The sequence below is a fragment of the Sorex araneus genome, chromosome 5, assembly GCF_027595985.1.
Source record: "Sorex araneus isolate mSorAra2 chromosome 5, mSorAra2.pri, whole genome shotgun sequence".
NCBI classification, from domain to species: domain Eukaryota; kingdom Metazoa; phylum Chordata; class Mammalia; order Eulipotyphla; family Soricidae; genus Sorex; species Sorex araneus.
This window is the reverse complement of record NC_073306.1, coordinates 93,195,423-93,220,086: the sequence shown is the minus strand read 5'-3', so window position 1 is coordinate 93,220,086 and position 24,664 is coordinate 93,195,423. Positions and strand designations below refer to the sequence as shown.

Genomic DNA, 24,664 nt, shown 5'->3' with positions numbered 1-24,664 from the left:
TATATCCTTGATCTCAACCCTTTATCGGATGGGTACTGCGTAAATATCCTTTCCCATTCTGTAGATTGTCTTTGCATTTTGGTCACTGTTTCTTTTGAGGTGCAGAAGCTTCTAAGTTTGAGATAGTCCCATTTATTTATCTCTGTTTTCACTTGCTTGGCCAGTGGCATGTCAGCTTTGAAGATACCGTTGGGAGTGCCCAAAAAACAGATGACTGGTTAAAGAAACTCTGGTACATCTACACAATGGAATACTATGTCAGAAAACATGAAGTCATGAAATTTGCATATTCAACATGGAAAGTTTCATGTTGAGTGAAATGAGTCAGAAAGAAAGAGACAGACATAGAAAGATTGTATTCATGTGGAATATAAAGTAGCTGAGAGGTACAAGCTTGCAATGATGCAATTTCTGGCAGATATTTCTCTGGACTTAGTTACTAAAATACAGAAATCCAAAACTGTGTGGCCTCTAGTGCGGCTGCTCAACCTCATATCTCTTCATTCTCAGCAATGGAAAACCAATTATCAAATGCTTCCTTTTCAGCAGGTCCGACTTTAGGGGGGAGAAACTCCAAACAATAATAGTGAGTTTTTTGTTGAAATATTGAATGTAATCAAAGTAAAGTGAAAGTAAAGGGAAATTTATCAGTTACAAAGCCGGGGTGGGAGGCTGGAGAGGTGGGAGGTGGGGGGGAGGTATACTGTGATTCTTTGTGGTGGAATATGTGCACTGGTGAAGGGATGGGTGTTTGAGCATTGTATACTGAGACTTAAACCTGAAAGCTTTGTAACTTTCCACATGGTGATTTAATAAAAGAATAAATTTTAAAAAAAATGGAGTTCCCAAGGAAATGACAAAAGTTACCCTGGATTAAAGAGAGAGGGACTGGGTTTTTCTAATTTGGGAAACACTGGGATGAGCAAACCTCTCTGGAGCAGTGTCCCGGGGCGATGTCTCAAAAGTAGTGTCCATCCCTGGGTCTGTCCCTGTCACAAGCCCTGGCCACAGCAGGTATGGGACTGCCTAATGGGGGCAGAGAAGCTGCCCCTTCCACCCCAGACCTATGTGTGTGAGTCCAGGAAGCAGCCCAGGACCAGGGGGGCCCATCTCTTATTTTCCTGCAACTACGCTGGGGGCTGGTGGGCTCCAGCCTGTCCTCACAGCCAGCAGGAGAGGACCAAGCCTTCCTCCTTCCCCTGGGGAGTGGGAGACTTGTGGGGGCTGCGTTCTTTTGCCGTCTTTGAAGAGTGACAGCTTTTCTCTGACCAGTCCTAGAATTGCTTCCTGTTGAAGAGCGGCTCCTGGGTCCTGGGACCCTTTGAGGTCTTCAGCGTCACTTAGGTGAAATTCTCTACCTCCAAGGAGAGCCGGGACCTGCTCTTCCTCCAGTGTGAGCTCTCCAGTGCTATGGATACCGAATCCACCTACTCTGGATATTCTTACTATTCAAGTCATTCCAAAAAATCTCACCGACAGGGGTAAGTATTCTCAGTGGGCTTTGCCCAGCATGGTGGGAACTGTAGGTGGCCCTGGTTCCCTGGACTCACTTTCCAGAGTGACTGTTGTCAGCTCCTGGAGGCTGGAATGACGTCCAGTGGTGCATGTTTGCATGTACACATGGGTACGCACGTGTGTGTGTGATGTGTCCATTGGTGCATGTTTGCATGTACACATGGGTGTGGGTGTGTCCGAGTGTGTGAGACATCCAGTAGTACGTTTGCATGTACGCATGGGTGTGAGATGTCCAGTGGTGCATGTTTGCATGCATACATGGGTGCGTGTGTGTGTGAGATGTCCAGTGGTACATTATGCGTGTGTGTGAGATGTCCAGTGGTGCATGTTTGCATGTACGCATGTGTGTGTGTGATGTCCAGTGGTGCATGTTTGCATGTGTGCATGGGTGTGTGTGTCTGTGTGTGTGTGTGAGAGAGAGACATCCAGTGGTGCATATTTGCATGTATGCGTGTGTGTGTGTGTGTGTGTGTGAGAGAGAGAGAGAGAGAGAGAGAGAGAGAGAGAGAGAGAGAGAGAGAAGCTGAGCTCTGAGAATACTGGAGATGCATGGGGAGTAACTGCCGGGTGCATTTTATAGTCTCTTTTGTAGCTGATGGCCTTCATTTCTTAGAACTAATTTTAAATTCAAGTTTCTTCCACAGTGGAAATGTTTTTCATTTCTAAGTACTTCTCATATATGTCAGATCTCCTGGAGCCTACCAAGAATGTAAATGAAAGTAGTTTTTTTTTTTCCCCAAAGTGTTAATTTGTTGCTTTTGCCTAGAGCTACTGATTCATTGGCCTTAATGTCTTGCCTTGAGGCTGCTGCTGAAGTGGTAGGATCGCTTTGGGGCCTTCTCCCTGAGTGCTGTTCCCAAAGCACATGCCTAGGTTTTCTTTTCTTTTCTTTTCGCCTTTTTTCTTTTCTGTTTTTTGGGGGTCACAGCCAGTGGTACTCTGGGTTTATTCCTGGCTCTGTGTGCAGTAATCACCCTGGTACTGCTTGGGGGACCATATGTGCTCCCAGGGATGGAACCCAGATCAGCTGCATGTAAGGCAGATGCCTTACCTGCTGGACTAGCGCTCCAACCCCCATGTCTAGGTTTCCAAAATGCTGTCATGGGGGGCAGGGACAGCTCAATTCTCCCTCCTTGGTGTCAAACAGGTTTGCACTGGCATTGCCAGGGCCTGCCGTCTGACAGCCCCACAGAATGTTGGCTGAGCCAGCGATTAAGGGGTGAACAAACATATTGGCCAGACTATTATAGTGAAGAGTGCACTGCCACAATCACAGCATTGCTATTGAGACTCTTGGTCTGTGTAATGGGTATGGCGGGCCTGACCCAGGACAACTGGGAGGATTGAACGAGATTATGCCCATGAAGCATGTACAGGGCGCTCAGAAGAAGATCGCTCACTAATGGCTGATGACGTCTCAGCCTCATATCCAAAAGCCCCAAGTCACAGTCACCTGGAGGGGAAACCCATCTGGGATCACATCTAGAATGGGATGGGAATGGCGGTCCCATGATCATTTCCCTACATGCAACTCCAAACAGAAGGAGGTTTCATTTCCATGAACAGCACTAACGTGTGTAGCTGATTGACACATTTGCCAATCCAAATGAATAATTGCAGACAGGGTTCAGGAAACAGATGGCGGGGTCACCCCTGGGCTATGGGGACATAAAACAAGAGGGTAACAGGCGAGAACTGATGGTTCTGCTTTCTCTTTTTGGACTCATTCAGTCTGTTAGAATATGTACTAAGTAATGAAAATAATGGAATGAAATTTTGACAGAAATAAGGTTTTCAAAGATTGCTTAATGGCATGAGGAAGCGCTCATGAGACCACATGGTAAGCAACTTTTAGGTGCCAGAGGGATAGCATAGATTGTGCAGCCTGCAGGAAGCCAATACTGGGGCAGATCTCTAAGCCCCACTGGGTTTTCCTCCCATCAAATGAAAATAAAATTAAAAGCAAGAATCCAGACATGCAACATTGTAATAGTTGCATATTCTGAGAAGATGCCCATTGCCATGCTGTCCACACCTGTCTCTGGGATAGCATAATGGGTGGTTGTTCAAAACTTGCATGATTTCCTATCATTTTATGTATTGCTCCTCTAATCATGAAACTTTCAGGGGTGGGGGGTGAAGACACAAAGGTGCTTATGCTGGTGCCATGACCAGTCACCCTGGGAAGTAGGAGGTTGTGGGGTGGATGGTCTCCAAGGTGACTCCACAGCCTAGACTTTGAGAAATCCCTCCACCCACTGGCAATAAAAAGGTAAGAATGGCTTTCCTCTAGTGGGAAAACCTATCATAGTAGTTATAAAGTACCCAAAATAGTTGCTTAAAATTATTAGCTCTTGGGGCTGGAGAGATAGTGCAGAGGGTAGGGTGTTTGCCTCGCATGCAGCTGATCCAGGTTCGATCCCAGGCATCCCATATGGTCCTATGAGCCCTGCCAGGAATGATCCCTGAGCACAGAGCGAAGGCTAAGTCCTGAGAACTGCTGAGTGCGGCTTCAAACAAAAATATTGCTCTTTCACCTCTCTGAACCTGTTGAGTCTGCACACCTACCTGCTCCATCCCACACCCCAGTGATGGGAGAAGGTATTGGAGGATCCTTGTGTGTAGGAATCCTAGAGGAAGAAGCTTTGCAGCGTCCTGAGCAGAACCCATCAGTGGCTTCCTTCATCTATATAGTGTCACAACTGCCACGCTCCAGGGGCCTCAAGATGCTATTTGTCCAGTGGTCTTGGGGCCCCAGGAATCTGTCCTGCAATGCCCCTTGTAGAGAGCATAGCTTTCCATTCAGACAGCTTGCATTGCTCTCGTGCCCTCTTGAACCTGTGTGGGAAGCACATGACTAGTGGTGATATGAGCTCACACTTGAAAGAACACATGGAATGTGACCAGTGGTACCTGCTTTGAGCTGTCCATGGAGAAGGGGGAGATCGGGAGGGGTGAGCTGGGCTCTCCACTGGCTCGCCTCTGGGATATTCTTTCAAGGCAGGCCCTGTAGTGAGGCGGTGCTATGGGGCAGGGATGGAGTCCTCTAAGGCTGTGAGCAGGCAGGGAAGCATTTATCAGGGGCAGTGAAGAACAGTACAAGGTCCCGAACTCCCTGTGTCCTCCCAGCTGTAGGATTATGCCACCCTGTCAACTCTGCCTGGGGATTTGTGGTGAACTTGAGCAGCAGAGCAGAGAAGGAAAGAGACCTTGTTTGGAATGATGTCAGTGGAAGTCTGTCTTGGGAAGGGATAGATGGATGTGCTGAATTTGAGATGCCTGAACACGCCTGCTTTGTCTTTCGTGGATTGTCTGAGCTCCAAGCAGATGACAAGCAATTCTTTTCTGACTAGTCTGGTTTTGTGATGTCAACCATCTCCAGAGGGTGTCCAGTTCAAATAGAGTGAGAGTCTGATTGCAGGCTAGCTCTCCTCACCTCTTCTTTAGCACCTCCCATTCCCTGGGTGAAGCTTAGCAACAGCCAGGACATTCATGACAACCCAGGGTGCCTGCTTGAATGAACCCTTAGTCTGTTTGGGGGAGGGGTTTGGTGATGCTTAGGGCTTTCTTCTGGCTCTGCACTTGGAGATTGCTCCAGTTGGTGCTCAGAGGATTGATCAATCAATCATTGTGGTGCCAGCGGATCAAACTGGGTAGGCAGCATGCAAGACAAGTGCCTTAATATTTTTTTTTGAGAGTTTTTGTTTTTGTATCTTTTCTTAGAGAGCTCTAAAACTAGGGAGGTGGTACCTACACCTGGTAGTGAAATGTGAAATCCAGGGGTAGAGAATTAACGTTATTCACCTCAAGTTTTAAGGTGAACTCCAGGGCATCTGTCTCAAGAACACAAAAATATGAATCAGAAAGGACATATGCATACCTGTGTTCCTTGCAGTGCTATTTATGACAGCCAGGATCTGGTTGACTATAATACAGTGACAGTACTGTTTGCAGTAGCCGCCTGCCCAACAGTGGATGAGTGAATAAAGAAACTGTGGTGTATGGATGGGTTGGTATGCTGCTCAGCCCTGAGGCAAGATGAAATCTTCAGTTTGCTTTGACTGGATGGAATCGCAGAGTGTCATACTAAGTGAAGTGAGTTAGGAAGTAAAAACTATCAGATTATCTCACTTATATGTCAAAGCAGGAGATTTCTTCCCAGTGGAAGAAACCTGAGACGTGACCAGTAGAAATTGGAACTGAGGAGACTAAGCGGGTGGGAGGGGAAGGGCTTATGGGACAGTGGTGGAAATTCCTGGACACTGGTGGAGGGGTTGGTGCCCAGCTCTACACAGACTTCACTATGATGTAAAAAATGACACCGCAATAAAAAAAATGATTGAAAAGCTTTAAGATTAAAGTGCTTGGAGTAGGCTGGTTGATCCTCTGGAAACCCGGGCTTCCCGCCTGCTCTGAGCTCGATAGAGAGCAGCAGGAGTGACTGGGAGGGGGAATGAGGCTAACTCCAGTGACCAGTGGGCTAAATGCAGTGTCCAAAATGCATTTTTGAGAGCTGCTTGAGTGGCAGGGACTGGGGCTAAGGCTTCTATTCCCAGGTAGGTGGCTGCATAGTCCATTGACCCACCCCAGCAGTGGGAGAAAGCCGCCAGCCAGGCCCAGACAGTGAGAGGGAGAAAGGACAGGTAGTGGGTGGTGGTGGAGAAGGAAAGGGAGGAGTAACCGGTGGGGCCGGCTTTCCCCAAATAGAAAACAACAGAAATAATCTTCCCAGGAAATGCCACTGTTATGTGGGAATGGGGAGGGAACTGACAGGGATTCTGACTGGAGCAAAAGGGTGTTGCAGAAGCCCCGTGTGGGCTTAGCTTAAGAATCGCCTGAGTAGATGTGTTTACACACACACACACACACACACACACGTACAGACATATGCCCGAGCGTCCTTTTTTTTTTATTATTTGTTTTGGATCACGCCTAGCAGTGCTTGGGGCTTACTCCTGCTGCACTCTGGAATCACTCCTAGTTGATTCTGGGGACCATGTGGGATGTGGGGGGGGGGGCGCAGGGGGGAGGGTTGAATCCGGGCCAGCCACGTGCAAGGCAAGCACCTTACCCACTGTACTACCACTTCAGCCCTCTACCTCCTTTGTATTCTTACTTGCCCTTCCTCCCCACCCCCCCCCACACCCCTTTCTTCCTCAATGGGCAGATGTGTGGGAACGACTCAGATCAAGATGCAAGACCTGAGACTGGCACAGCTGCTCTGCAGGGCACACCAATGCCCATGCTCCCCTGGGTGCATGTCTGTGACACCAGTTTCAGTGGTCTGGGAGGAAGCCTGTGTCCCTGGCTGCTTAGCTCCTGATCCCAGGCCCCATGAGCTGCCTTTTCAACTGAGGCATCACAGGGTTTTTTTTTTTGAGCTCCAGACTTTCGGGGTGAATATCTGAGTGTCTGGTGCAGTCCAGCGGCCATGCTGTGGCTCCCGGCTCCTGTGTACAGGAAGAGTCGGGAAGGCAATATTTCTGTTGGCCCTCAGTTTTCAGCCCTAGCTGCCAGGTTTTCCCCCAGCAGTCACTGAGGACCCTTGATTTTACAATTGAAGTACAACAGGCTTTGTTCCCCTGGCAGCAGGGCCACACAGCATGCGTCCCACACTCACCTCTCACAGCGGTGGGAGGCTCCTGGCTGGTGGCACCCTTCAGTCATTGCCCTTCCAGCTTCTCATTTCATGCTACTTTAGCATGTTGACACCAGCATGTTCTGCCAGTGGCTCACTTGAATGTGGTTTGATCAACACAAATTGCAGTGCTGCTCCAAAAAAAACCCCTATGATGCCTTGCGTCAGCATGTTAAACCAGAAGCTGACATGCACTGCAGCTCTGCACCCTCAGTGTTGCTCCAGGAGCGCCAGGATTGCGTCCCTCTCGTGAAGCTGATGGGCTTGACCGCCAAGCAGGCTTACAGAGTCATTCCAATACCCCCTCCCACGTTCTGGTGGTGAGCCTGTGGGGGTGGGGGGTGTCCTGGGCCACCTGTAGCCTGCGTGTGGTCTCCTGAAGTGGGATGGGATTCCTGTTCCCCCATTAGATGGGGCCCACAGATCTGCGCTGTGGTGCCTTTTCTGCACACTCAGCTTTGAGAAGCATTGGTTTCAGGTTTCAGCCTTGGTGGGTGAGAAACCCTCATGGGATTATCAGATCATTTGTTCTTATTGGACTCCCCACAGGTGTTACCTGGGGAATTGTTAGACAGTCACTTCTCCTTTGGGTGTTGGGGGCCCTTTAAGAGCCCAGAGCAGGGCTGGGCCAGAGGCAGCTTTTTGGCTGCTTCCTGGTGCTTCCCCACTGGCTTTCTGTCCTGCGAGCTGGCACTTAGTGAAAGTATTTGGAGTTTTCTGTGGAATTTGTGCTGTCACAGGATTTGACCCGTGAGCCGCCTGAGTAGATGGATGTGTTAGGAGTGCACGTGATGTAGCCCAGGACTGAGAGAGTGACCAGATAGCAGGGCAGCTGGGGAAAGCGGAGACAGAAGAGGTGCTTCCTGGGTCCGGCCAGACAGGTACCAGGAAGTGGCGATTCTAGACTTGATCTAAACTTCGTGTTCTGAGGATTGACTGGCTTGTGGGAAATCTCGGTGTTCCTCATGGCTAGTCCTCTCACCCTTTTTCCTTTGGTTGGGTGCTCCGGAAGCTATATGGGGTGCTGGGGTTGAACCCTGCCTGGTCTTCTGCAAGGCAAATGCTACCCTGCTGTGCTGTTGCCCTGACACCATGGCATTCCTTTGGACGTGGGTGTCTGGTGGCTGAGTCAGCACACGGCCTTGTGCCTTCGGGCTCACAGTCCACACAGCTTTCACAGCCTCTCCCAGGGCTCTGAGTAGCTCATCAAGTGCAGGACCTGAGATGGATGGAACATTAGGCATGTTTACACAGGAGAAAACTTTCAATACTCTTTAGATCAGTGCTACAGAGCGGGCCTGCATTCTTGTCCTGAGCTTGTACCCTGAACAGCCACTCATGGAAATGTGGGACGTCACTCCGGGGCTTCGGTTTCCTCCTCATCAAATGGGGACAGTCACGCCAGTGGAGTTATGGTGAGGCTTGAATGAGATTTCAAAAGCGTAGTGGAAGAGAGAGTGGGATGACTGACATTGATGGATGGATCCATCTGTGCAAACAAAGCCCTTTCACAGCCACTCCCTGTAGGGCTTGCTTAAAGCAGACTCCCAAGTTGAGTAGCGTACATGCACATCCATGTCTCAGCGTTCACGTGGTCGTAGTATGATGATACTGTGCACTCTCGGGATTAGAGGTGCTAGCAAAGGAGCCCAGGGCATTGGATGTCTCCCTGAAGTTTGAACTTCAGGGCACTTGTCTCGGCAGGGATTGGTAAGGTCCCAGTCTAACCACCAGAAACCTGCCTGCAGTTTTCTTACTAAAATTAGCGGGTTAGGGGCCAAAGAGATAGTACAGAGGGTGGGGCGCTTCCCTTGCAAGCAGCCAAGCTGGATTTGATCCCTGAGTGCAGAGTAACCCCGAAGCACCACTGAGTATGGCCCCCAAGAAACAAAATTAAAAGTGCAATAAAAGTAGCAGGGTGATAGGAGATGTGCACATGGAGTGTCTTCTTCTCCACTGTATGCCTGCCTTCAGATCTGATTGTGATTCTTGGCCCTTGGCTAATAGAGATAACGACATCCACTGTGCTCTGAGCAGTTCCACCACTCGCTCGCTCTTCACTCTTCACTGATGCACGCCTTCGTGATCTGTGTTGCGATCATTATCCCCATTTTATGGAGGAGGAAAAGGTTTTATCCAAGGTCACACGTGTAGTCGAAGCAGAACTTAGATTGGCTGTGTGAGAACTGTGGATGAGGAAGGCTAGTAGCTGAGGGTTAGGAAGGGTTAGGGATGGGCAGCCGGCAGCAGCCTGCAGGATAGGAGACCTGCCTGTCCCAGCCTCTAAAGGATCCCTGGGGAGGGACTATTCAGAGCGGAGTAGAACTCACAGTTTCTACTGATGGTTCCTGCCCATGTTGTGACCTCTGAACTTTGCACAGTAACTGACTCTTATAATTTCATGATTTACCCACAGCCATAAGCTTATGTTTGCTCTGCAAGACCACCCAGGAAGTTCATTGGGTGGAAAATAAAACTGCAACTTGCTTTTCTTAGGAGACCTACTGTCTGTCTGTCTCTCCCTCACTTTCTCACCAACCCTCCTCCCACCATTGTCCCTGCTCCTTTGATCCTTTCTGTGGGGGTATTTGAATTTGACTAGAACCTTTGGGACTGACTTTTAAGGTGTGGATTTGTAGGCCTGGGAAGTAAATGATTCTGTGTTCCTGTTTAGAATTTCCTTCCTTTTCTCCTCCAAAAGTATAGGGTGACAGCACATGTCAGATTTTGGGTGAACAGATCAAAGCTGAAATATTTCACGGTGTTATCCCAGTAAAAACACTCTGGGAAGGAAGGTAAAGAAAATTACCACAGATCTGTAATTTTACAGTATAATAATACTATTGACTAGAGAAATTCTAAAATTCAGTTTCAAACTTAGTAAACATGCAATCCCTGTTGATAAAGGAAGAGTGATTCTGTTTTGGGTGTTGGACCATCAGAAAGAATTGAGTAAATACTACGTAGGGAGGAAAGATCAACTTCCTACATGGGGTGGCAGCAGGCTGGAATTTGTGTGTGTGTGTGTGTGTGTGTGTGTGTGTGTGTGTGTGTGTGTGTGTGTGTGACAGAATTTTCCTAAATTCAGAATGAAATGTATATTCTGATGAAAATACAAGCATATGCTACAGTTATGCTAGCTAGTTTTCTTCTTTTTAGGGAAAGAAATCGAGAGAGGCATAAATCACCCCGGAGTAAGGATGGCAGAGGATCAGAAAAGTCTGTCACCATTCAAGCTCCCACAGGAGAGCCCCTGCTCGCAAATGACTCCAGCAGGACTGAGGAAGTCCAGGTAAAGTTCCAGCCATCTGGAAGCACACTGCCATTGAGCAAGATTCTTTTTGCTAAATGTTTTCCTAAGTCTTGTTGCAGTAGGTTCCCTTGGGTTTTTAATCTTTATTTTGCTAGCATGTTAATTAGTTTATCTACTACTCCCGTGGTTTCTTGCTTGTCTAAAAACAATCTGCCTTGCCATTGGCTGACTTGAAAATTCTTTAGAATGGCATTGAATGAAGCCTGCAAGGTTGAGGGCAGAGGGAGGGAAAAGTTTCAGGCTACAATCTCTCTAGAGAGGTACTAAAGATTCATTCGATAGTGGAACTGTGTAAGAAAGGGAAAGAAACTCCTCCACAAATCTGAAGTTGTGCTGGAAAAAAGATCAAAGAGATTAAGTGCCTCCTGCCCGGATATCTCCACTAAATGATTGAAGTAAGTTAGGGTGGCCTCTGGCGTAGGAAAGTATAGATGGATGCAACAGGTTTGAGGTCACACAAAAAGATAGGGTAAGGATATCTCAGACAAGTTTGGGGATGAATGGCAGTCTGTGTGGCCTGGTGAACTGGAGGTGCTAGGCTGGGGATATATGTTTCCTCTGTGAGGGGCACCATGAGTCCTTGTACAGCCACTATTACCCAGGAATGCAGCGACTTGGTGCTCTGGGTCCTGCAGAATTAAAAAAGCCCTTGGGGGGGTAGAGAGGACTCAGGGCCATGCTTTGCATGTCACAGTGCCACATTTGATCCCCAGCATCTCATCTCTGTGCCCCCAGAGCCAAGAGTCATTCTCTTGCACTATCAGGTTCTGGCTCCAAACCAAACTAAAGCCAAACCAAAAAAAATATTAGAAATTAAGATTTTATATGAAATTATTAGATTCTTAGGTATTGATTAAAAAAAGTGTCTTAAGGGGCCGGAGCAATAGCACAGCGGGTAGGGCGTTTGCCTTGCATGTGGCCGACCCGGGTTCAATCCCGGGCATCCCATATGGTCCCCCAAGCACCGCCAGGAGTAATTCCTGAGTGAAAAGCCAGGAGTAACCCCTGTGCATCGCTGGGTGTGACCCAAAAAGAAAAAAAAAAAGTGTCTTAAAAAGATGTTTGGATTTTTCTGAGTTCTGCCTGCTTGGCAGACCACCTGATTTAAGTAAACATCTGAGCTCTACCCAAAACAAGTTTGCACACCCTGCACCACTCCTGGAATACATGTCTGCCATGGTCCCAAGTAAACCAGTATGTGAACACAAAACCAAATAGCTAAGCATTCATGGGTATGAACCTGTAGGTGAAAATGTGTTTATAATCAGGTAGATGGACTGAAAATGGAATTCCTCGGCACATAAAAGGCTGTCTTGGACCCCAAAGGCAGCTGAGAGCAGAATGTGGGATTTATTCAGTGAGAAGTGAATGTCTCTAAGAGTGACTGTTACATTGCTTTTGCTCTAGGAGGGCCCGAGGGAAGGCGGATGGTTGGATAGGGAATGGGCTGGATGACCCTGAAGTGTGACAGCAGCCAGGTCCCTATAGACAGATGCAGAGGACCCACTCTAAAGACTTGCCTTTCTACAACTCAGAGGGAGCAGCCCTAGGAAGCAGTTGGAGCTTATGTTCATGGAATGGGATGATTTAGTGGGGAAAGCTGTGAAATGGACCCTTGTAGGCGTCAGTGTGACCTGGGTCAGCCACACCCTCAGGGGGTCTTGGTTTGTTCACTAGCCAGACATAGCCTGCATCAGAAACTTAGATCCTCTCTCTCTCTCCTGAGAATGTGAAGCTCGAGAGGACCCTTTGGGCATCTGCATTTTGAAAGCACAGACATACACGCATTTTTCAAAGAGTGGGGAGTTTTCTTTCACTAGTCTTCAGGAAGGAGAGAGTGAGTGCTAAGATCAAAGAAGTGTGGCGCCAATAGAATCCCCACACCTGATGAGTAATGACTATCTCAACATTGATTATTAGCTTAATATTAGGCCAACTACAAAAGCATAGAATCAGTATTTGTTTTTCACTGTTAAACTGTAAACTTTATGTGTTCTATAAATTTCTGTTTTTAATCCTTAAATATTTTTGTTTAATAAGAGCAAAATATTTTAAAAATTTTACTGATTCACCGTGAGATATAGTTACAAGCTTTCATGTCTGAGTTACAATCACACAATGATCAAACACCCATCCCTCCACCAGTGCACATTCCCCACCACCAGTATCCCCAGTATACCCCCCCTTTCCCACCCTCCCACTGCCTCCATGGCAGACAATATTCCCCACTCACTCTCTCTCTACTTTTGGGCATTATGGTCTGCAATGCAGATACTGAGAGGTTATCATGTTTGGTCCTTTATCTACTTTCAGCACACATCTTCCATCCTGACCGATTCCTCTAACCATTATTTTCTTAGTGATCCCTTCTCTATTCCAGCTGCCTTCTCCCTGCCCACTCATGAGGCAGGTTTCCATGGAGCAATCTTCCTGACCTATATATCTACTGTTTTTGGGTGTCGGTATCATGTTATGTTATTTAATACTCCACAAATGAGTGCAGTCCTTCTATATCTGTCCCTCTCTTTCTGACTCATTTCACTTAGCATGATAGTCTCGATGTCTATCCATTTATAAACAAATTTCATGACTTAATCTTTCCTAACAGCTGCATAGTATTCCATTGTGTAGATATACCAGAGTTTCTTTAACCATTCATCTGTTTTCGGGCACTAGGGTTGTTTCCAGATTTTGGCTGTTGTGAACAGTGCTGCAGTGAACATGTAGGTACAGATGTCATTTCTACTGTGCTAGTAGAAGCAAATTTACCCAGAGAGATAAACAGACCTTGAGAGTATGGTTGGATAAGTTTTAAACACTACATAAAACTATATCCCACACTTCTGTCATATGTTTTTAACCACTCTAGAAAATTTTCTTATGTTCTAAGTCAGTCCCTCCAAGGACAAGTCCTGGTTTGATTTTTGTCACCATACATGAGATTAGTCTTTTCTAAATTAATCATAATTCTTTGTTTGCTTTGGTGGGCATACCTAGCAGTGCTTGGGGCTGAGTCCTGGCTCTGCACTCAGGGATCACTTTTGACACTTCTTGGGGGACCATAAGGAGTGGCAGGAATCAAACCCTGGTAGGCTGCATACAAATGCCTTACCCTGTGCTCTCTCTCTGGCCCCAAGATTGGTCTGTTTAGGAATATCATGAAATTGGATTCTTGGTCTTTTATTTGGTGTTTTCACTCACTATGATAACTTTGAGAATTATCCATGATTTGGTGTATTTCAGCAATTGTTCCCCTCTACCCCCCAACACACACACCCCGAACACCCTAAATCAAGCAGGACTTGTATGAGTGCACCACTATTTGCTAGCTATTCTCCAGGTACAGGGATTTGGGATACCCTCTTGGCTGTTTTGAGAAAAGCTATTAAAAGTTTGGTACCAGTCATTTTGTCAACATGTGTTTTAAATTGGATAAAAACCTGAGTGTGGAGTTGCCAGGCCAATGTTAAGTATGTGTTTCATCGTAAAGGAAACTGGCAGTTCAGTTTGTACCTTTTTATACTTCCACTGGCAACCTTTGATGCCTTTGACAGTCCTGGCTGCTTCTAACCGCTCTCTTACATAGTTATTCCAATATCACATTCTATGTGCTAACTTGGAACTTTCCACAGAGAACTATTTACTTACATGTGTTGCCTGTACATGTAATAGCTTACATTTTTAATTGTTATTATATGAGAGGTGATTTGGCAATTAAATTTCTAGCTTGCTGATTGCTTTTTTTTTTAACCCACAAGTAGATTTTTTTTTAAAATTGGTATCTTACACATTTACCTAACTTGACCTTCCATTGACTGTTTTCACAAGTTAAATGACCTATACGTATCTCCAGGGCAAAATATCTTTACTCCATGAGGCTTTTCATTCCTTCTGTCTCTGCTCCTGCTTTGGAATGGAGTCACAGTGACCAGTGAAACAGCAGAGTCACTTTAAGCCCTAACAATTGATCTTATTAAGTAAATGAAATGGTCCAGTGAGAACCTGCCTCCAAGTTTAAGAAAAAGAAAAAGAAGGCAGCAGAGTAAAAGACAACATTATAGAGCCCTTGTTGTTTCTGACCGATGGTTTGTTTCTCCTGAGAACATGTTTTCAGGGGGAACTTGAGCTTTCCTGGCTATGGATGATTAAATGACTTTATTTGTTTAGGGGATATGTTTTCAGAAAGCTTTATAAATTGGCTTTAAAGCACCACAGGGGTATTTTTATTTAAAGATAAAGTGTGGATGCCAGAGAGACAGTAATGGAATACTTGCCTTGCAGGTTGCCGCTTTGGTGAAGACCCAGGTTTGATCCTGGCACCTGGGCATCTGGTCCTCTGAGCACCACCAGGAGGGTTCCCTGAGCATAGATTAAACCCTGAGAACAACTTAATGTGGCAACAAAAACAAAAACTTTAAAGAAATTTTTGTTAAAGTGTATGTTCAATGCAGGCAAGCTTTGATTTGTTCATAACGATATAAACTTTGGTTTTGGTCTTTGCTCTTCCCAGTGCTGGAGGATTTTGTAAGCCCTCCCTTCCAGCCCTCCTGGAGCCTGTTGGATTTTGTCAACCTTTTATCACCCAGTCAGGATTTGAGAAGAAAATGCAGAGCCATTTAGAGCTCTCACTCAGGATTGTTTATTGCAGGCAAATAGCCCCTGGCCCTTTGAGGTTCTCAGGGATTCCAACAGGGTATAGTAAAGAGGCACCCAAATAAACAAACAGGTTAAATCATGTTTTCTCTGTTAGGAAAGACACATAGATGATGCGGTCTGAAAATGACAGTGCAAGTTGTTCATTTAAAAACCTCTGTGTTCCAAGAGTTAAACTTTCCATTTTCCAGAGAGCTGGTGTCTACGCAACCTGAAATCAGGATTGTGTAAGCTTTTCCACCTAGAAATTGCTCTCACGTGACCTGTTTTCACTCTGGCGGGGATTTCTTTTGTGGCTGATCTCGAATGAAGTTTTGGGTTGCTGCATGATCTGTCTCTTTTGTTGATGCCAAAATTCACCTGAGATCAGGAGCCCCAGTTTGGGACCTGGCAGGGCGACAGGAAGGTGGTCCCAGGTAGCACACACCTCACTCTCCTTCTCCCCTTAGGATGACAACTGGGGTGAGACCACGACAGCCATCACAGGCACCTCGGAGCACAGCATCTCGCAGGAGGACATCGCCCGCATCAGCAAAGACTTGGAGGACAGTGTGGGGCTGGATTGCAAGCGCTACCTGGGCCTCATGGTGGCTGCATTTCTGGGCCTCCTAGTTTTCTTCACCCCCATCGCCTTCATCTTGCTGCCCCCCATCCTGTGGCGGGATCAGCTGGAGCCTTGCGGCACAATTTGTGAGGGACTCTTTATTTCCGTGGCGTTCAAGCTCCTCATCCTCCTCATTGGCACCTGGGCCCTGTTTTTCCGCAAGCAGAGAGCAGATGTGCCACGGGTGTTTGTGTTCCGTGCCCTTCTGCTGGTTCTCATCTTCCTCTTCGTGGTTTCCTATTGGCTTTTTTACGGGGTCCGGATTTTAGACTCTCGGGACCGCAATTACCAGGGCATCGTGCAGTATGCTGTGTCCCTGGTGGACGCCCTGCTCTTCATCCATTACCTGGCCATCGTCCTGCTAGAGCTCCGCCAGCTGCAGCCCATGTTCACGCTGCAAGTGGTTCGCTCCACAGATGGCGAGTCCCGCTTCTATAGCCTAGGACACCTGAGGTAAGGGGACCTGGAGGGAAAGGGCCTCTGAGAACTTGCTGGAACATGTGGGGTGTGTGTGTGTGTGTGTGTGTGTGTGTGTGTGTGTGTGTGTGTGTGTGTGTGTGTGTGTGTGTGTGTGTGTGTGTGTGTGTGTGTGTGTGTGTGTGTGTGTGTGTGTGTGTGTGTGTGGCAATGCATACTAATGAATGAAGCTTCTGCCCCCTGAAGTGCAGGGAAAGGACCATTTCTACCTTGGCTGGAAGTTGAGGCTCTGTGTGTGTCTGTGTGTGTGTGTGTGTGTGTGTGTGTGTGTGTGTGTGTGTGTGTGTGTGTGTGTGGCAATGCATACTAATGAATGAAGCTTCTGACCCCTGAAGTACAGGGAAAGGACCATTTCTACCTTGGCTGGAAGTTGAGGGTGTGTGTGTATGTGTGTGTGTGTGTGTGTGTTTGTGTGTGTGTGTGTGTGTGTGATATGCATACAAATGGCTGATGCCCTTGTCCTTGAGTTACGGTGAAACATTCTGGAGGGAAAGATCTTGCTAGAAGATGGTGAAGTGGAGGTATAGGGTGCATGTGTGGTGTGGGGAGGGTGTGTGTCTACTAATGTCTGCTGCCCTGTCCCTGATCTCCACCACCGATCATGCACAGAGTCTCAGGTATTCCATTTGCCCACAGTAGAATTGTCATTGTCCCTTTTCCTTCTGCTCTCAAAGGTATCTTGCTTCAGGCAGTCACTCAGAGTCTCCAAACTTGTAGAAGTTAGTTGAGTATTAAAGGCATGCACGAGAAAATGCTCAAAGTCTTCCTTTCAACCTCGGTATCACATTAGTTATTTTGTGGTGAGCTAGGAGAGTAATGAGCATTGTTTAGTTTATTATCATTTCCCCTTGGAGCAGGCATTTTGTTGAGCTTGTCTTGTTTCATTTTCCTCGAGACTGTGGATGTAGCTAGTAATCTCTGTATTACATAATCTGTAAGATTATGGTTTGGGGTTCTAACTAATTTGTACAATATGATATGGCAAGGCCCACCCCAGATTTCAGCAGCTGTCCCGACGCCAGGCCTGTGTGATACTTGCTGATGGCATCTCTCATGCGGTGTTTATTTTTTAGTGCTCCTCATGAGCCAGCTGGCAAATCAAGGGAAGGGGAAACTCGAATATCCAGATAGAGAAAGAGCAAGGCCCCGTGAGGGAGGAAAGCAGCGTGTCTTCCTCAACTCTGCCAGTCACGTGCCCCCACAAGCAAGCCTTCCCCAGAGCACCCCGAGGTGCGGTGCCCTAGTAAGTTCTGATTCTTGTGGTTTTCAAAGATGGCATTATATAATCAACAGAACTATTTTTGTGAATTGTCAAAAGGTTGACTAGTCTCTCATTCTTTTTTCTAAAAGGCAAATTCGCTTCTTGTTAACTCTCCTAAAAAATACCTAGGAGTACAAGTACAAAGGTACAACAAAGTCCTTGCTTATTGGCAAGAATGGGGTTGGAACTTATTTGAAACGCTAAAAAATAGAGGTTCTGGGGACTGGAGAGATGGCAAAGTGGATAGGGCATTTGCCTACATGTGGCTGACCTGGTTTTGGTCCCTGGTACCCCATATGATCCCCCAAGCCCACCAGGAGAGATCTTTGAGGGCAGAGTCAGTAATACACTTTGAGCACAGCTGGTTATGGCCCAAAAAGAAAAAAACAAAAAAAATGTTTTGTTGTACAAAGTAAGGTGCTCCAAGTAGTTGAAGGAACTTTCTAAACTTAGACTAGATTATCACGAATGTCTTGGACCTTTCACATCATCTTCTGTTCCTGGTGGCCTGTTGCAGTACAGACAGTGTGGGATTGCCCCCTGTACAGGTGTGGGATCTGCTTCAGGAGGCAGGGAACCCTGCAGTGAGCTAGCCCTGCACTGGGGTGTAGCTCTCCCCCCAAACATCATCTCTCACTTTTCTTGGTCCCTGTTTTCACAGTGAGCCACAGGATTTTGGTGGAAAGTGAATTTTGCTCTGAGTATCATTTTAGGGAGAAACCCAGGAGAAAAGAGGAGAGACCAAGTGACCTATAATTGTCCCTATTGATAGTTTTTCAGTTTTGAAATCTTTCTCTTATGATGGCAGGCGAGTAGGAGCCTGAGAACTGACTGAGCTGCAGTTCTGCAGCTCCCGCCTGCACTCCCTAGCCTCCCATGCGGCCTCCAGGCCACACAACCATCCTGGAGGCACGGATCAGTATCCTTACTTGCAGGGGAGGAAGCTGAGGCACAGGAAAGTACAGTAGATTGTCCATAGTCACCCAGCTCATCATGGTGGGAGCCAGGATTTGAACCCAGGCTCTCCGATTCCAGTAAGACCCTAATAACCTCACTTTGAGTAGATGTATTGGCTTTGATTTTTATTTTGTGAGGGTCAGACCACACCCAGAAGTGTTCAGGGTTTACTGCTGCCTGTGCTCAGGGGTCTCTCTGTGGTGCTGGGGGTGTATGGGTTACGGGGGCCACACTGGTTGACTGCATGCAGGGCAAGTGCCGTAGCCACTGTACTCTCTCTGGTCCTGAGTTCTTATTCATGGTGCTGCTTCATTAGAGCTTGAGTGAACTTACAAGAAGCATTTTTTTTTTTTTTGGTGCTCTTCATGAGCCAGTTGGCACACTACCTGTATTTTTTTTACTTTCTTCTATTTCATTCCTCTTGAAGTGTCAGGACCAGAGAGGGAGAAATTTGTCAGAGAGGGTGCGTCTCCCCGTTGTGGCTGTTCCTCGCCTCCAATCATGCTTTTATTCAGTCAACAAAGCCTGCTCCTGAGAACCAGTGCAATTGCCTGGATTCTTTGCCTAGTTAAACCTTTTAAGCCTTTGGTTTATTCTGGGGGTGCCACACCAGGCAGTACACAGGGCTCTCTTCAGACTCTACTCAGAATCACTTCATACCCCTTCTGGTGCTGGGAAAGAACCAGGATTGGCAGCATGCAGAGCAAGCATCTTACCCCTGTACTATCTCTCCAGTTCCCCTTTTAACTTTCTATACAGTGCATGTGCCAAAGAAATGGTTTTATATAGCTGTCAAAGCACCCTGAAACTTAGTAGCATAGAAGAGTAGCTTTTTATGTTGCTATTCATTCCTTGGGCTGGACTCTGCAGGGAGCTTTTTTCTTTGCCTGTGAGATTATTGGTCCCTGTGTGATTGTCCTCATGAGTCAGCTGGGGTGGGGCTTTTTCTTCCATGATACCCATGTTCCCTTTCTCCCCAGGCCTCCCTGCTGGGGGAGTAATAACTTAATTAGGTAGCTGGATTTTTTGCTCGGACTTCCAGTGACTGACTCAAAAGCCAGACGCTCCCACGTGCTGAAAGCTTATGCCTAGAAGACTCATCCCTACTTCTCCTGCATATACTTGCTGAAAGACAAGTCAGAGCCCAGCCCAGATTTAAGGCGAGGGCAGGACCAGATGGGGACTGGGGAAGGGCTGGGTCACTGCGGTCCATGACATGGTCGACTCCCACTGCAGTTTGGTCTCTTGTTATGAGCCTGCTTGTTCTTGTTCTTGCTTTGTATGTAGTTCTCACAAATTTAGTCATTGACCAATTTTATATATATATATATATATATATATATATATATATCAATCTAGTGGGGAAGAGCTGCTCTAACGAGGCATGTGAAACATCAGTGAAAAGTGATAGCTGATGATCATCAAGAGAAACCCTAAAAGAACTCTTGTCTCAGCCCTTCAGGAAAGTTGTACATTCACTATGCCCATTCTTGTGAAGCCCCATTGTACTGGATTCAACCAGCAGCTCTTTAACTTTTTGGGTTTCTATGCATGCTTGATTCATGAAGACTAAGAATATCTTAGAAATCGGTAATAGCTACCTGTGGCTCAAAGGTGGTATAACATTTTGATAAGCAGTTTGGTAAGCAGAAACTCATGATTGTAGTGTTGCATTGAAATGGAACTGTGAGAGACTGAATGTTATTTCCCCCACCACCCTGCCCACCCCACAAATTCATAGACGGAAATAAGGAAATGAAGCTCATGCTTTGGACAGAGGAGAAGAGATGATCCTTTGGTTTGGTTTAGGACTGTTTGCCTTACATGCGGCCAGCCCAGGTTTAATCCCCAGGACCACATATGGCTCCCGGAGTCCCTCCAGGAGTGCTGAGCACAGACCTAGGAGTAGCCCCTAAGCAATACCGGGTGTGGCCCCAAAACCAAAATAAATAGACAATAATTTAATTAAAAGAAATTCTCAAGACAGTTGCTCAAAAAGGAGGCCATACTAAAGGGGTACCTAGGGTGTGGTTAGACAACCATCTGATGGGGGGGTTGGCAACCAGAGATTTATGGGCGATCTCTGTAGAAGCCAAAAATAATGATGGGATTATGCCAGTGGAAACATTGTCTGCTGAGGCCAGAGGAAACAGGTGGAGTGAGGGGAGGATGTGAACAAGAACACATCACTCCAGAAGAGGGGAGGAGGCTGAGACTGACAGTGATGGGGGTCTTTGGGGCTGCTTCCCCAGCAGACCCTGTGCAGCCACTTCCTGCTGGCTCCAGAGAATGCCCTGCTCCGCCTGTTTCGACTGGCCAGCTGGCCACTGCAGAGGGCTTTCTGGACCAAGCCTTCAAAGCTGATACTCGCCACCCTATTGGTTCCATAGACAGAGCATGGAAACAAGGGGATTGTTCTTTATGTTTGTTTGGGGGACAGAGCCAGCAGTGCTCAGGGCTGACTTCTGGTTCTGTACTTAGGGGAATCACTTCTGTCCATATTCTGGGGACCAAATGTGGTGCTAGAATCAAACTGGAGTTGGTCACATGCACGGCAAACATCTTAACCCCTGTTTCATCTCGCCAGACCCCCAAAAAGATTCTTCTTAAGGGTTAATTTCTGATGGAGTCAAGGACTGGGGACTTGCTTCACGTCATCCCTTCCTTCTCTCCAGTGCCCCCTTTGCTATGAGTGTCCCTATCCCGTGCTTGTCCCACCAGGGCCTTGTGAAGGCACCTGGCCCACTTGGGGCACCAGGTCATGCTGAGGAGCTTTGCCTGATGTTGATGGAACTCAATTTGGGGGAGTTACCTGAGTTAGAAGCTACTGAAATGAGGTTTTAGACTTTCAGACATTAGAGTAGATACCACTGTGAGTTAGTACTTCAGGAGCTCTTGGATGAATGGAATAGATTCATGCAAGAAAGGCAGGGATTTGGGGGCAGCAGGACTGGGATGTCATGGGCTAGATAGAGTCACCCACCATCACAGGCTACAGCTCTGCATTCCGATGTGGTTGCAGTTGAGGATGTAGTAATTAAGGTTAAAGGAGATGTGGGGTCTGAGAAGAGACAGCAGAGCTGACCAAGGCTGAGGCAGGGCCGGCATGGAGGAAGGGAAAAGGCTTTTAAGCGGCACAGAACTCTCCCCAGAAACAGCCCAGCAGCCCTTGATCTTGAACTTCTAGATGTACCAGAGCTGTGAGAAAATAAATTTCTTTTGTTTCAGCTACTCTGTCATTTTCGTGATGGTGGCCCAGACAGACCGAGGCAGGAACTTTTCTGAATACTTTTGACTTTTGACCCCAAAGCCCTAGGGGGCCCCAGGGTCAGTGAGCAGAGCTGGGGCTGCTGAAACAGAGCTTTCATTGTCCCTCCCACAGCTCTGCCATGTCCTCTCCACAGGCCTGGGGCCTTGCTGCTCCCCATTGTCTTTCGGCTTTTTAGTTGGCAGTGGAAGTTCTGTGGACATCAGGATCACCGAAGTCATTCCAGGACCTGTCCGGCTCCCCTGGGAGTCTTGCCTGCGGTTCCAGGTCAGTGGCATCCACACCTGTGAGCACACGGCTGCACCCACATCTCATGCTCAGCAGCCTTGGGAGGGTCCAGCAGCACTGACCCTAAGTCAGTGTTTCTGAAGGACGCCCCGAGGCTGGGATAGTACTATTTACCTTTATGTTTTCCTGGACAGTCTCCATTTTAGAAATGGATGGTTTGACTCATGTAACAGCTTTTCAGTCACGATGTTTGTCGGCCCTCATCCCCAGTCCCCACGGCCCAGGATGAAAACAAGGAGGTGCTCAAAGGCTGAGTGTGTCCACCTTGGCCCAGCTGGCATGACGCTGCCATTTGTGGCTAAGCCCTGGTGCCTGTTCAGGGTGGCTGTAACCAGAGAGGAAGGAGCTGGGCACTGGCTGCTGTTTGTCCAGCTGCCTGCTGGAACCACAGCTGACCGGTGCCGCTTCTGCACCTACCCTCAGCTCCATTCTGAGCCACAGCAGTGGCCTCGCAGGAAGCTCAGCTGTGGGGGACAGCAGCAGGGAGGCCCGGGGAACTCAGGAACCTCCGGCTTCTGCCCTGGACAGATGGCACCACAGCGGCCTGTGGGCCCCACTCCCTGCACATCAAAATCACTTTGATGTTGTGAATGACATGCCAGCCGCCTTTGCGATGGCAAGGGGGCCCCTTGCGTGTCTGCACTCCCCAGGCCGGCGCGGGGAAAGGAAGAAAGAAAGGAAGGCCTCTGTGCAGGCCAGGAGGTGCTCTTGCTCCATGTCCCCATCTGCTGCTCAGGGAGCAGGGGAGAGGGGGGGACGCTGTCCTGTTTTCACCTGTGGCTTCACCTCTGAAGAAGCCAGATACCCCTAGAAAGAGCATTTTGTGCCCAGGGCAGGGTGTGGCCTGCAGTCAGCCATGAGACTGTGGCCACAGCCTCGCCTTCTCTGGGGGACCCGCCTGGCTCATAGGTGCCCCCAGAGTGGACATGACTCAATTATGGGGGTCTTGTCAGGGATCACCACAGCCCCACACAGGGCAGATGGTGGGTTCACGGCCAGAAGCAAGGACACAGTGACAGCACTTTGTTAGGCAGCTCCTGGGTCCTGGCTGACCTGGCTGATGGAGTCACTAAAATCCCCAAAGGCCTGGACAGTGCTCTGGCCCCCTCCTGGGCAGGCCCACATGCCTGTCTCCTGGGAGACCACTTCTCAGGGCATCATTTTATTAGGAGAGTGACAGCCGTGGAGAGGTGCTGAGTTTTCCCCAGATGACACTCAGGAGATTCCTTGAGTTTCCCCCCAACCCTGTTAACCTTTCTGCTGCTGTCAGCTACGGGACTCAGCGCCTGTCTGGAGCTGACCCCATCTGGGCTGGGGAGCCCACGATGGTCGGTGTTGTGGGCAAATCAGCTGAGGTGCCAGGCTCTGGATCCAGTCACCAGGACTCCAGAGTCCTTTCCAGCAGGTTGGGTCCCAGAGTGTGTCCCCTCCAGCAAACGCCCCCCAGTCTTGGGACATGAGGAGCCACAGTTGTCTCTATCTTTCAGAACTTCTGTCATCCCCCAGCCTGTCATGCTGGAGCTGGCTTCCAGGGGTCACCTTCTTCTCACTCTTACGTTCCGAGGTGCTCATTGCCTGCCGCTGGTGGGATTTGTGTCAGCTCCCTCCCGAATGCAGCTAGAAGGCAAACATTTTAATTAAGAGGCAGGCACACCAGAGCTCCGGATTCGCCTGTGCCAGCCTCCTAGCGGAGGGGAAGGTGGCTGCATTCAGGGCTAATCATATCCGTGTCCCTGGGACTCTCCTGAATATGGCTGCAAATGAGCCTGACTCTGTCAGACCAAAGCTGGCTCATCCGGGGAGCAGGGATACCCACAAACCAAGGAGTTGCAGCTCTTCCTGCCTCTGCCTCATGGCAGAGACCATTGGCCTGCCCTGCCCTGCTCAGGTTTGGGGTAGAATTCTCTTTCCTTGACAATCCCACAGGGCTAGTTTCAGGGTCCAGACTTGGTGTCTGTGTTGTAGCCTCCAGAGGTGGTTGAACACCTTGAAGTGCAGAACATGGATTGAGGTTGTGTAAAGCCAGGAGTTGAACCCAGGTTGACCGGATGCAAGCAGTTACCCTACATACGGCCCCATGTCCTCTTATCATTACACCACAGACCATGACTAATTATAATTAGTTAAAGGCCCTCAAAGGAAGGTCCCACTCTGAGATCCTGGGTACATTTGGATTTGGGGAATACTGCCCAGCTCCCTGTGGCAGCTGCGCAAAGCTGTTCTATGACTCCACCCACATGGGGTCTACCATCCAGCCACGGCAGAAACTGAGTTGTTCTTCCTCTGTGGGTCTTCACTGCAGCCCCCATGTCCCTGGACTCCCTGCTTCCCTGTTTGGGTGCTGGTGGCACTTGCTCCTCTCGGGAGCCAGAGCACTTGGGAGCTAGTGATGCTTATGTCCCAGAGCTTGGTCGCTGGGTGCTCATGATTCACACAGGACTGTGGATGGAGCGCAGGGTGCTGGTGAGGAGTCTTCTTCAGAACTCCCGCGTCCTTGCTCGGCTTTAGGAAATTGAGGTCTGGGCCTGAAAGATGACCTGTGTCCCCTCACTTCTGTGCTGGTTGCCATACTCATCACTTCTCTCACTTTCCTACCAAGCAGTCAGATTTACTTGAGTCGCTCACATGTAAGAGACACTTCCGTGTTTATAGGGAGGGAGCCATTTCTGTTGACAAAGCTAATAGAACAC

General features: G+C 48.1%; 1 protein-coding gene across 2 annotated transcripts in view; it reads left to right on the top strand.

Annotated features, from left to right (window-relative positions):
• The window catches only part of VANGL1 (VANGL planar cell polarity protein 1), a 50,721-nt gene that overhangs the window by 7,356 nt on the left and 18,701 nt on the right, over window positions 1-24,664 (top strand). For both annotated transcript variants that reach the window (XM_055140608.1, XM_055140609.1), the window contains exons 2-4: window positions 1,273-1,481; window positions 10,313-10,445; window positions 15,569-16,176. In XM_055140608.1, the coding sequence (XP_054996583.1) occupies window positions 1,411-1,481; window positions 10,313-10,445; window positions 15,569-16,176 (812 nt within the window). In that variant the 5' untranslated portion in view covers window positions 1,273-1,410. The remainder of the gene's footprint in view (window positions 1-1,272; window positions 1,482-10,312; window positions 10,446-15,568; window positions 16,177-24,664) is intronic.